Raw genomic sequence first — 12,357 nt, forward strand, 5'->3', positions numbered from 1 at the left:
CTACTGGTGTCCTCAAGTTGACTCAACACAAGAAAAGCCATGTAATCAGTTACTAAATCATTTTAAGTTGAACTGACCTCTCATTTTTTACAGTATAGAAATACACAGCAATGCTGCAGTGATAGTGTATCTGCATTAAACACTTATCTACTGACATGCAGTGATAATTTAGCATAGAATATGACTTCTTCACCGAGGAGTAAAGCACATGGTACTCCAAAGAGCACAAGAAACATGAGACATGGTAAATTTGAAAAAAGTATAACATACACTACATAGACAAAAGTGTTGGGACACACCTCCTAATTATTGAGTTCAGGTGTTTTATCCACACCCATTGCTAACAGGTGGATAAAATTAAACACATAGTCTTGCAGTCTTGATAGACAAGTAGGCAGTAGGATGGGTCGTACTGATGAACTCCGTGACTTTAAACATGGCACTGTCATAGGGGTCATAAAAGGCCTGGACTGAAACTGAAACTGGACTCTGGAGCAGCAGAAACGTGTTCTGTGGAATAATGAATCATGCTTCTCTATCTGGCAGTCTGATGAAAGCATGGTCCATACAGGCATGGATGGGTCAATTTGGTGTGGAAGCCTGCACAGAGCCCTGACCTCAATCCCATCAAACACCTTCGCGATGAACTAGAGACAAGACTGAGCCAGGCCCTCTCATCCCACATCTGTGTCTGACCTCACAAAAATTCCTACAGACACACCTCAAAATTTCATAGAAAGATTCTCAGAAGAGTGGAACTTGTATCTTCAAAGTGGGGACCAACTCCATATTGTGTCCTATGGATTTAGAATGGGTAATAAAGTGGAATGTAATAAAAGCTTCTGTGGGTGATAAATAATAATATTTTAGTCTATATATTATTTAATGTTATATTTCACAAAATATTGCAATAGTATTATATTGTTGTTAATAAATTTAAGAACCACATTTTTTTTCTCTTTTCTTCCTTTTTTATATTATAAATAAACCTGGTCTCAGTCTTGATTCAAACTCAACTGCTACAAAGTCTTAATCTTGACTCAAACCAAATGTGTCCAGGTCTTGGTCTTGAGCCAGACTTGCCTCTAGTACTCTTTACTACAGCAGTACCCTGTAGTGGAGTTGAATGACTACTGTGTTACTGAGTAATCAAGATACCGTCCAACTTGAAGTAAATTCCTTGTAAGTGCAAACATATCTGTCAGTTAAACGCTGATTCTGATTGTAACCTATTCTGCAATAATATGTTTTGGACATTTGCAAGAGTTGGTTGTATCACAGAGTCATCCAGTCTCCAAAATACAACTATACAACTATGTAATTCGTATTCACTCCACACCTAAAAGGTATAGGGTGAGGCGGAAGAACACACATAATGGAATTGGAGACCTTTTCCCTGAGTCCACCACTCACAATGTTCTTCATCCTCAGTTGTGGAATCATCATCTCCTCACGCCATGTTCTGCTTTTTGTGCACACACATAATTTCACTCTGAATTTGACACATCATCATATGAAAATGAGGCTCCTTGTATCTACCCCTCAGTATATCTAAAACTAGTTTCCCACTTTAAGTACTGAGGTTATTTCCATCCATTTTAACCCTCATTCTGAATAAAGCACTTGCCATAAACTTACTTCTGTCACTGAACATACAAGCACATCAAATATTAACGCCCTAAGTACAGGAAGTAATGTTCACTGTGAGCCTTCACTTCTCCACATCCTTCTTCCTCACCATTCATATTTGTTTGTTAAACTGCCATCTACTGGAAGTCTCTATATCAAGGGCCTTAACAAAGCAATACAATTAAGGTGCCTATAGAACTAACCTTCCCCATTTCCTTCACAAAAATTCAACCAATCACAAAAGTTCACAACTTCAGAATGACCCGTCACATCAGACACAAGGTTTCTGTTTTCACAGACCAGTGAAAAGACGTCACCGTCACTCTCTCACGACAGGAACAATGATCACAGTCTTTGCAACTTTCTGTCTTTTTGTTACAGGTAGGTCATTCATTTAATATATACAATTTATTTTTTGTTATGACGCAAATAATACAGTTGTTTAGGCTGTCATTTTAGCTTTTTTAGATTTCTTTATTTGCTTATTTATGCATCTATTTTGTTTCAGTGAAAACCTCTGAGACTGATGAGCTTCAAGTGCAAACAGTGAAATGTGGTGAAAATGTTACAATAAAATGTCACCCAGACTTTATCAAAGGCAAAGAGCCCTTTTTAGCCTGGTATAAGCAGAGTTCTGGAAAGCTGCCTGAGCTTATTGTGAGAACATCTGACAATAATGCGAATGTCAGAGTTGCTGAACCATTTAAACAGCGCTTCAGACTGACTGCAGGTGAAGAACAGTTTGAACTCAGCATCATTAAGACTGTGGAAGAGGACGCAGGAACATATTTCTGTGTGAAAATAAAGCAAAGCGTTACAGAGTTTGGATCTGGGACCCTTCTGCTTTTTCCAGGTAACGGTTCTGTTCTTCTAACTTCATTTTTACAGTTGCATGCTAGTCTGAGTTTTTGTATCATTTCTCTTTTTCATTTTGTTTTTTAAAAGATGAAAAGTCTGAGAAGCGAAATCTGACTGAAGTAGACGTGAAAAGTGGAGAGTCGGTTACACTCCAGTGTTCAGTGGCTCCTCTGAGTTGTTCAGGAGATCACAGTGTGTACTGGTTCAGACACGGATCAGGAGAACCTCATCCAGGAATCATTTACACTCGTGGAGACACAGACAGTCGGTGTACGAGGAGCTCTGAGACTGATTCTCCTACACAGAGCTGCGTCTACAAACTCCCCAAGAGAAACCTCAGCCTCTCTGATGCTGGAACTTACTACTGTGCTGTGGCTGCATGTGGACAGATGCTGTTTGGGAGTGGAACTAATCTCTGTATAAAAGGTAAGACTTTGTATACAAAGCTTTCTTTCAGTTAAGGACGCCCAGTGTATGAAATGGAGGTGGATCATTAATACACTATATTCCTCATTTTAGGAGATAACAGTCAGACTGTTATTGCCTTGGCAACGTCCAACGTGATAACTGTTATTGTGACTGTCATTCTGGCTGTTCTGCTCCTTAAGAACCAATGGAAAGGTAGGTCACCAGTGTTGATGTAATAGAGCTTTTGTTTGATAAATCTTGATAAATGTGAACAATTATAACAAGTAACCAAACTTTACCCTCTTCAGGTTCTTTCAATGACCATCCAAATCACACAAATCAGGTAAAATGTACTTTTATTTCTTATTGCTGTGTAGTCATAGCATTTGTACACTAATTTGCAGCTTATGAAATTAATATACGTTGTTGTGGAATGTTCTCCGACAGGTTGCAAACACAGATGCCTTGAATTATGCAGCTCTGAATTTTGCTATGAAACCTCGTCCATTCAGAACATCTAGAGTCAAGGAATGTCAAGACATTTACTCACAGGTCAAAGTACAATAGTTAAAGTGAAACTGAACATTTACCTGTTTGATTGATTGAGATCATGCTAGACACAATTCATGTTCAACAGTGGCTTCAGAGAAAGTTCTGTGTTTCCAATAGAATTCATTCATGTTCTTTTAGCAATAATGATAATTTATATTATTTTCTATTTAAACACTGTACCACTTTTAAATCAGGAGTTAAAAGTCACCATTATACTAGCATAGTATTCTCATCAAATGATACCTTTTCCCCAATTTACAGAACATTTACTCTTTTTTTTCCAAAGGTCAAGGTATGTTTCAGGTAGTATTTTGAAGAAACACAAAGGGAAGATGTAGTGTGTGTGTGTGTGTGTGTGTGTATGTGTGTGTGTCAAATTCTCTCCATGTACACTTTCCATATAAAAACAAATAAACAAAGGAAAAACTAAATAAGTAACTGCATATAATTGACCGTTCTCTCAGTCCCTGTGTCATCACATCCGGCTGTAAATAGAAGCATGACCGCATTTCACCATTTAAGGGCAGCAATGGAGGGTCGCCAGGTTTTAACAGATTTTGCACTCATGCTTTCCACCAGGTTTAATTCTTCCTCCTCAGCCCATGTAAACATTAGCAACATTAGCAAGAGCCCTGAACACCACAACCAGCACAGAGACACATCATCTTATTTCTACATTACAGTTACTCAGCAAGCTACAATGGAGAGGAGTCAGTTTTTCAAGCTTCTAAGCAAACTTCTGTGATGATAATCTCCCGGATTGTAAATATGCGAGTGAATAAATACTGATCATTTGTAATCACAAATGTGAGTAAATCTCATCTACTGCACAGCCAATATTTGCTCTCCGGTTCCTCTTTTGATTGGTTACCTCGTTAAAATTGACGTGACAGGCGGGGCTTTTCAGCTGAAGTTACATTTTTTTTTTAAACTTGATCAAGTGGAAACACAGGTAAAGCAATTTATTTGACTTGTGCATTTAGGAATGTAGCAATGATTCCTGGCAGTATTAGTCATTATTAAGTGTGACTAAAGCCTTTCAATGCTACCATTTACTCTTCTGCATTAATGAACACAGAACTGTGAGAATTTCTCACATTTTATTGATGTCAACAAATGAGTTAGTACTGAGGAATAAATATTTGCTTTTACGATTTACTAAAATTCTCATTAATGTATAAGGAATAAAGAATAATGACAGTAAAGAATAATAAAGAGCCATGGAGATGAGATAAAGAGATGGGTGCATATATCTACATATGAAGATACTATAAAACCTATTATATACAGGATATTATAGAATGGTATGAATATTTGCAGAAATTTTCATCTGTACAGCTGTGCAAATATGTTACAGAGGAGGTACTGTAATACAGTAAGGAGGTTTGCTTGGTTTAGTACAAGTTTAAAATGCGAGGTTTCCACTGTGGCCAATGAACAATACACCTCTGGGGGTAAATCTTTAAGCATGTCTGGTTGTGCTAGTTTTGATGGCCCTGGAACTTCTAGTAGAGGGAAGAGGCTGGAAAAGGAAATGTCCTGTTATTTTGCTAGTATGCTGCTGTTTTAGATGTCCTAAAGTGTTGGAAGACTACATCCGAGGATCCTCTCCGCTGTCCTGATTATATATTGACATTTGACCATACCAGATGGTTATGGATGATGTGAGGATTCCTGTGTAGAACTGAATCATCAGACTCTACAGCAGATTCAGCTTCAGCTGTCTCAGGAAGAACTTTCTCTGCTGTGCTCTCTTGGCTATGGCTTGGCTATGGATAGTGTTCCTCTCCCATTTCAGTTCTCTGGATATGGTGGTGCCCAAGAAAACTAGGTGACTCCACAGTGGAAACCACAGAGCCGTTGATGTTGTGGGGAGTTTTTCTAACCTTGTCGTTGTTGTAGGTGGCCTTTCCTACATTGCTACATTCCTACTTTTCTGTTAAAATTTTGAATGAGACAAACGAACGCACACAATGGAATCTGAGGCCTTTTGATATAGTTTTCTAGCCTCTCATCTTCAGTTTCACAATTAGTAGTACACAGTATTACTGTGTGAGTGACACAGGTGATGTAAAAGCATCATGTGTCGTGCCATCTCATTCTGAATTGTTTGAAAATTTTAAATCATCAAAAAGGTTCAGTATGCTTACATAATCACCAAATAGGTGAAAACAGTGTGATTTTCAAGCAATAATTAAAGCTGGTTAGTATTAGTTTAACTAGCATAATAACAGCGCTGCTCAGAACAAAACGTTTTGAATTCTGGCACAGAAATATGTTTAGACAATGATTTGTATCTGAGAGAGAGTGAAATCGAGCACCTGGCACTGAAGGGATAAAAAGGAAAAACTGAATCTGTTCCATGGTGTTTAGATTCGTAGCTTGATCAACTAACTTATCATTGGCAAGTAAGCTGCAGACCAAAACAGTGCCACATACTACATGTTTGATTCTGACCAAATGGAGCTCTGCTGAAACAAATGAGTGAGTGAAATTAAGAGAAAGGTACTGCGGTGGCAGAAAGACAAAACCTGTGACGTTCTGGATAGCAGCTTTTTGGCTAAACTAACAATGCTATAGTTATTAGGCCAACTGTGCCACATACCAGCACAGGCTTCGTTCCAACTAACTGATGCTAAGATGACACTCGTTTAGAAGATACCTGAGCACAAAGTCGAGTCACTGGTGTCAGAGTGAAAGCCAAGAATCAAACGTGTTCTGTGGTGTCGCTTCATCCGGGGGGCAGCTGACATGCTTAGTTTTTTTGGAGGTTTTTTTAAGCTCTGATTTTGTCCTGTCTATCAGTGCCACCTATTGAGCTTCCACTCCACCAAACGGTGAGACCCTCTAAAACACCAATGGATGGGATGTGTTTAGCTATTTAGAACAGAAATTTGCCATAATAATTTTAAAGTACCACCATAATTTTTAAATACTGATGTATACTTTATTATCGTTATACTGCCCAACCCTAATCTTTGTTTGACCAGTAGAAAAGTATGAGGTCGATGTGGACTGCAGTTTGGAGCTGCAGGCCATACGGTTTTCACTGGAAATACTCCACTGACTTTCCCGAAAGAGTCTTTGTGTGTTCTTATTAGTTTTAAGGGTTTTTGCAAATTTAAAACAGCCTAACCAAACACCACTCGCTGTGCTTTTAGATTACCATGGTTCCAATAAACAATAATAAACCTGTACCTTTACTTCATGAATCAGTGCTTCTTTGTCACTGGTTTATCAGTTTGAGTTTAATCACTCAGGGTGCTAATGCTCAGCCAAAAATATGCTCCCAGATCCAAGTCACTGAGTCAAAATATAATGCAAGAACTTGGCTCTTATTTTACGGTTCATCTGTTAGTTTTAACAGCAGTCCATGATGCAGAAATGATATCAGATCAAATGAGAGTCTGTAAAGAGTCAGACGTTAAAGCAGGCAGATTATACAGGCGATAACACTGATGTCCTGCTAGAAGAGGAGGAAAGCGAGGTCTACCAGCAGTGAACTGAACCAAGGTATGATTGGAAGCAGACCAAGACCTGTGTTTTTTGTTTAAATATGGCAGGAATGTCCATGTCAAAACAAACTGAACAGAAGAAATGGTTATATCGATACATCGACATCAAACGGCAGGTGTAGAAGCACCTTGAGAAACTGGCTTTGCTGTCTCAAACTGATCATGTTTAATGAGCCTGCCACTCTAACCCTTCATTTACACGTCTCTGTTAATATTTATATTGTTTATCATTTTAAAAGGTTTCATTCTTAGATTTTTAATTATTAAGTTAATCTTTTTAGATGTGTTTATGACTCAAAGTGACATTACTGGCCTGCTACAAACTACAGCCTCACCTTGAATACAGGCCCACACTCCAACAGAGGGTACATCTAGAAAACACAGATGATACAGCAATGTGTGCATTTGAGGAGCACGTCATTTAGTGATTTCTCTCAGCACGTCTCATCCTGAACTAACAGGATTCTTTCTGTCTCTCATTATAAACTCTTATTAAAAAACATTTATTAATTTCCCTTAAAAATGCAGGTCTTCTTCCCATCGCTTATTTAATGGGGCAAGACCTTGTTCACATTGAACTGTGTATGGATTCTATTTTTAAGAGAAACCACTGAAAATGTGAGCATGCATTTAAAGTGTATTTGTATTATACTGTTCATATTTGTTTTTCTTGAACACTCTTAAACTCCTCAAAATTCCAGGCTTATTATTCACCAACTACAGGGACAATGCAAATTGTTTGAGCTACTTCAGGTTTTAGAAGCATAGAATAAAACTTTGAACCCACTGGCGAGCCCTGGCCATGTAGGGGGTTGCCAGTGTAATGAAGTAAAACTGGCCTGCCTCAGTGAGCAAAGATTTTTTACAACTATTTGCTTATGAGGTTGTCGGTTCTTGAGGTTAGAACGCAGGCGGGGACACATAACCCAGCCTACCTCTGTTATGCAACCACCCAAACATTGCAATGTCAGCATTCTTTGACACTCTCACTACATATCACCCTCTGAGCTAAAAAAAAAACAGTCTGATAATCTTTCGCCACAGAGCAGGGAAGTGGTAACAAACTGTTGCTTTTTTCTGCCTCAGAAAACTACTGACATATCTTCTAAATGGAAATAATTGAAGAGAATCATCACGTTAATACGGACCCAAAAGACTCAAGTAAGAATTTAAGCCATAGAATTTTTTTCCTGTTACTGGTGAAATAAATAGACTTTTACTAGTAAAACTGTTGATAGGAATTTGGAGCCAAGAATATTAATATAGTCTATAAATTATATATATATATTTAAATAAAGTTGCAACTGTACAAAGAAACTATAATGTAAAACTATATATATATATATATATATATATATATATATATATTTTTTTTTTTTTTTTTTTTTTTTTTCCCCAAAATAAACTATTTCAGAAATTAAGTTCTTGTTTTTTATATTATTTTTTTTCAAGTTAATTTAAGTTTATTTAATTTAAATTTAACATTTAAGTTCTATTTTATCATGATTGCTGTGATTACACTTCTGAACACAGGCTCTTTGTATTTTCAGATATATCAGGAGATATATCAGGAGATATATCAGAGTATATGGGAAGATGGCTATTGCACAAAAGGATTTGGATGTGGGGAAAAATGGAAATATGCTGAAATAATCAGGGCAGTCCTAGACACCACAGACAGTGTGCAAGCCTCAATGACTGGACCTCACATAAAGACTTATACATACTAGAACACACGTGTATGGGCAAGTCATGCCCTGCACCCTCTGAGAACAAAACCAACAAAACCACTGCAAAAATGCTGTCCATGGCCAGCAGGTTTGGTAACACAGTGCTTAGCACATCAATCACATGAAATTATAAACAGCAGTTTACACAGTTTGGAATGTGTAAACCTTTGAATTTGCTTTATAAGTAGCCTCTTTTTATCCAATCGCTGTAAATTTGGTACAATCAGGCTAATTTCCAAGAGCTTCCCAATGGGATTCACAATGTTATGTTTGACTATTGATTAACTGTTATTTGGAAAATCCATGTTTGACACTTGTGTTGAAAGGACATCCGTGACATCTGTTACATAACCTGAATCTCCATGTTAGCTGTTTTCCTTAAAGAGTGCTGCAGTGATCACAGCACGGCTTCGCTCTGTTTACAAGGCCTGCCAGCCTCTGTTAGCAGTGGGTTAGGGGATAATAGCACAGTGAATGCACAAGTTAAACGGCACTTAACGGCGGTGGTCTAACCAGAGGTACGAAGAAGCTGACAAATTGTCTTTTGACGTCACCATGTCATAAAGTAGTTCCGTTTTTTTAAATAAATATTTATGTTGGGCTGTGTTAGGTTCAGTTATTTAAGGACTTTTGTTTAGCAGTGCCTGAATACAGGTGGAGTGGTAGATTCTTCAGAGTAGCGCAGAGGGCTATGTTTTTAGCTGTTAGTGCTGGATATGCGGTGTTTCTTCTCACAACCTTGAGACATCTATGCTTTTCCAGAGAATCCCAAACATTAAAGTGCTCTGCAGTTCACCTTTATTAATAGCCATACATTACATCAAAAAATACCATGAAATTCCTAATCTCTAAATAAAACACTGAATACCTTCTCAACGAACGAATATATAAATAGTTGAATATTCATGTCCTACACCAAAGCCCCCTGCTACCTGGGTTGGAGTGGAGATTTGAAGTGTTACACTGCGCTTGAGCATCTCTCTTCTTCCTTGACTGCCTGTCAGTGTGAATGTTTAAATCTCAACAACATAATGCGCTATCAAAATCATTTTCCACATCCCGGCTGCCGGCTGCACCTGCACTGTCTGTCCATTTCATAACCTCTGACTTAGACACACTGACCCCGATCTGACCCCATAAAGAACACACCTACAAACTTTCCCTCTCACAGGGCTGACATGAATATGCGTGCTAGTTAAAGGTGCCGACTGGATTAGCTTGGCTGCACTTTCTCCTGCCTATAGTAAATGGACAACTATTTTGATTATCGTTGAGAGCGCTTGTGGTGTCATTTCTCACCATTTTCAGAATTTTTAAAACCAGTTAATTAATTAATGACAAACATAAGCAGTGGATAAATAAATAAATAGCTAAAAAGAGCTCCACCTCAACCAACTACAACTGTAAAACCCTGCTTTTACTAATTAAGTGAATACCGTATAACAATACAGTGAAACTGTTGTTACACCATGTTCTGTTGCATGGACTTTTATTCTGAAGTGTGGGGCTAGGTCCAGCCAGCATTGGGTGTTATTGTAACAAGCTTCAGACAGCCTAGGAGCCTAGAGATCCACTGTGTTTTACTTTTATTTGTATTTCGCTGTTGTCGGAAGAAAATCTTATCTCTCCAAAATTCAAGTAAAGCTGAGTTATGGGCCGGAACCTCAACTGGTCTAAGTTTCTTCTGAGAACCCCCTACTTTACAACACTGCAGTGTGCTTGTGTTACTTTTACCCAATCTAAATCTCTGAGCTCCTTCCCTGTGGACCCCAGTCGAACAGACTTTAAGCCTACATGCTGTGACGACCACTGCGGTACTCTACATCATGCAAGACTGCAGGGCTAAAAGAAGTTGAGAGGTTGATCTTTACACCAAAATCTGCACATTCATGCTTGATTGATATATTTAGGAATTTGAATGTATTCTTCATTTATCTATGTTTTTAATTTATTATTTTTGGAACTGCTATTTTGTTTATGTTGTCATAAGCATTTCCCTTGTGCCCTAAACAAACTGATACCACTGGAGTTTAACCTCGCCAGTGCCAACAGTCCATGACTAAGTTGTCCTTGAGCAAGATACCTAAGCCCCAATTGCTCCCCGGGCGCCATAGATAGGGCTGCCCACTGCTCTGGGTAAGTGTGCTCACTGCCCCCCCTAGTGTGTGTTCACTAGTGTGTATGTGTCACAGACTTCACAGACGGGTTAAATGCGGAGGTGGAATTTCCCCGGTTGTGGGATTAAAAAGTATCACTTAATTTAGCGCCAGAGCTCCTCCTCCAGGTCTGACATCACTGGCTTACAACATACATGGTCTAATATGATTGGCTGGGCAGAGGTGTTTCACTTCTCCCCAATTCTAAACAGAGAACTGCATCTCCTCCCATGTTAGAAAGTGTCTGGTAGCACATCTGAGGCAGAGTTGAATTTTAGAGCAGCAGCACCCCCACAGTTTGCAACCTGCAAGCACAGTTTATTGACTGATTTTGGAGACTTGATGGCAGAGCTGATTAACTGAGAATGAATGAGGAAAAACTCAGGAAGGCCCTCTCAAACTGGCCTTGCGACAGCCTTTCACATTCAGACTATGCTTCTAGTAGTTCATCTTTCAGTCCATCTTTCTGCTGCAGTGTGTCAGAAATGACCCCCAGTTTGTGAAAGAACTCAGAGTGAACATAGAAGAAGAAAAACATGGTAACATAAATGCATAGTGGATCTCTAGAAAAGAACCACACATTCAGGAAACAAATCAACAAGAGAGCCACATGTACAGTAAAACATCAAATATTGTCCATTTGGGAAAGCCTGATGTCTCCTGATGTAACTTGTCACAACATTCAGGGCATCCCTATAATACAGCCAATGCACAGTGATGCACGCAAACCCTTCTCCATAAATCTTCTAAATGAATATGTGATGTTTGGCCAGCTGCAGCAGGCACAATGTTTCCTTTCACTTTTTTCTGTAGCCACGTGAAGTATAATGGGTTTAGCTGGCCATGAAGACTGGAAGCCACAACTTCTCTGTATGAATAACAGAACAACAGCATAGCCTATTGGTGTTACACTTGATATGAGTCATATTTTGGCATGAACACTACAAATTCTTTAGACCATCTAAAAACGGCTCTTTAATAGTCAGCTACGATGCCGTCACGCCTGTCATGGGGGGCCCCTAAGGCCCTTGCATATTTGAGAAAGTGGCACTGGGGCTATTATAAGTTTCTATGCTGAATTTTTCTAATAGGAAGCTCAGCAAAACAAATTCACTGGCTAGTATCACAGTGACATAGCTAGCTCAATCAAACACACTTTAACACAAACATCATGTTAATTTGCATTACTGCAACAGCTTTTACATCATCACACGGCCTAGCAAAGAGTTGTGAGTATACAAAAACAAACACTGAACATACACACAGCTCAGTAACCATGATATTTTCCTGTGAAGCTCTCAGGAAGGTGGCTCTTATACTGGTCATTGGTTCTAAAAAAAAAAAAAATATATATATATATATATATATATATATATATATAGTTCTGAATCTTCAGCACCGCGACCCTGACGGAGAAGCGGCTTAGAAAATGGATGGATGGATGGATGGAATCTTCAGCATTCCAAGTATGTGAGGACAATGTGAGCCAGTGTACAAACACCTCAAACT

General features: G+C 38.6%; 1 protein-coding gene and 1 long non-coding RNA gene across 2 annotated transcripts; both read left to right on the plus strand.

Moving 5' to 3' along the window:
- The first annotated feature begins 1,935 nt into the window (after positions 1–1,935).
- Positions 1,936–4,087, plus strand: LOC108436120. The gene is made up of 6 exons (XM_017712399.1): positions 1,936–2,010; positions 2,138–2,482; positions 2,575–2,913; positions 3,007–3,108; positions 3,204–3,238; positions 3,343–4,087. The coding sequence occupies exons 1-6, from the start codon at positions 1,971–1,973 to the stop codon at positions 3,460–3,462; spliced, it is 981 nt and encodes a 326-aa protein (XP_017567888.1). The 5' UTR covers positions 1,936–1,970; the 3' UTR covers positions 3,463–4,087.
- Positions 4,088–8,000: 3,913 nt separating this feature from the next.
- Positions 8,001–9,298, plus strand: LOC108436119. The gene is made up of 2 exons (XR_001858495.2): positions 8,001–8,123; positions 8,513–9,298. It is a non-coding gene; the product is annotated as an uncharacterized LOC108436119 (long non-coding RNA).
- Positions 9,299–12,357: the final 3,059 nt, after the last annotated feature.

The sequence above is a fragment of the Pygocentrus nattereri genome, chromosome 2 (genome assembly GCF_015220715.1).
Source record: "Pygocentrus nattereri isolate fPygNat1 chromosome 2, fPygNat1.pri, whole genome shotgun sequence".
Classification (NCBI taxonomy): Eukaryota; Metazoa; Chordata; class Actinopteri; order Characiformes; family Serrasalmidae; genus Pygocentrus; species Pygocentrus nattereri.

Excerpts from the sequence above, each read along its gene's own strand:
- LOC108436120 (XM_017712399.1), top strand. The coding sequence starts at position 1,971 with ATGATCACAGTCTTTGCAACTTTCTGTCTTTTTGTTACAG. Across the intron at positions 2,914-3,006 it reads AACTAATCTCTGTATAAAAG|GAGATAACAGTCAGACTGTT; the intron begins GTAAGACTTTGT and ends TCCTCATTTTAG. Across the intron at positions 3,109-3,203 it reads CCTTAAGAACCAATGGAAAG|GTTCTTTCAATGACCATCCA; the intron begins GTAGGTCACCAG and ends TACCCTCTTCAG.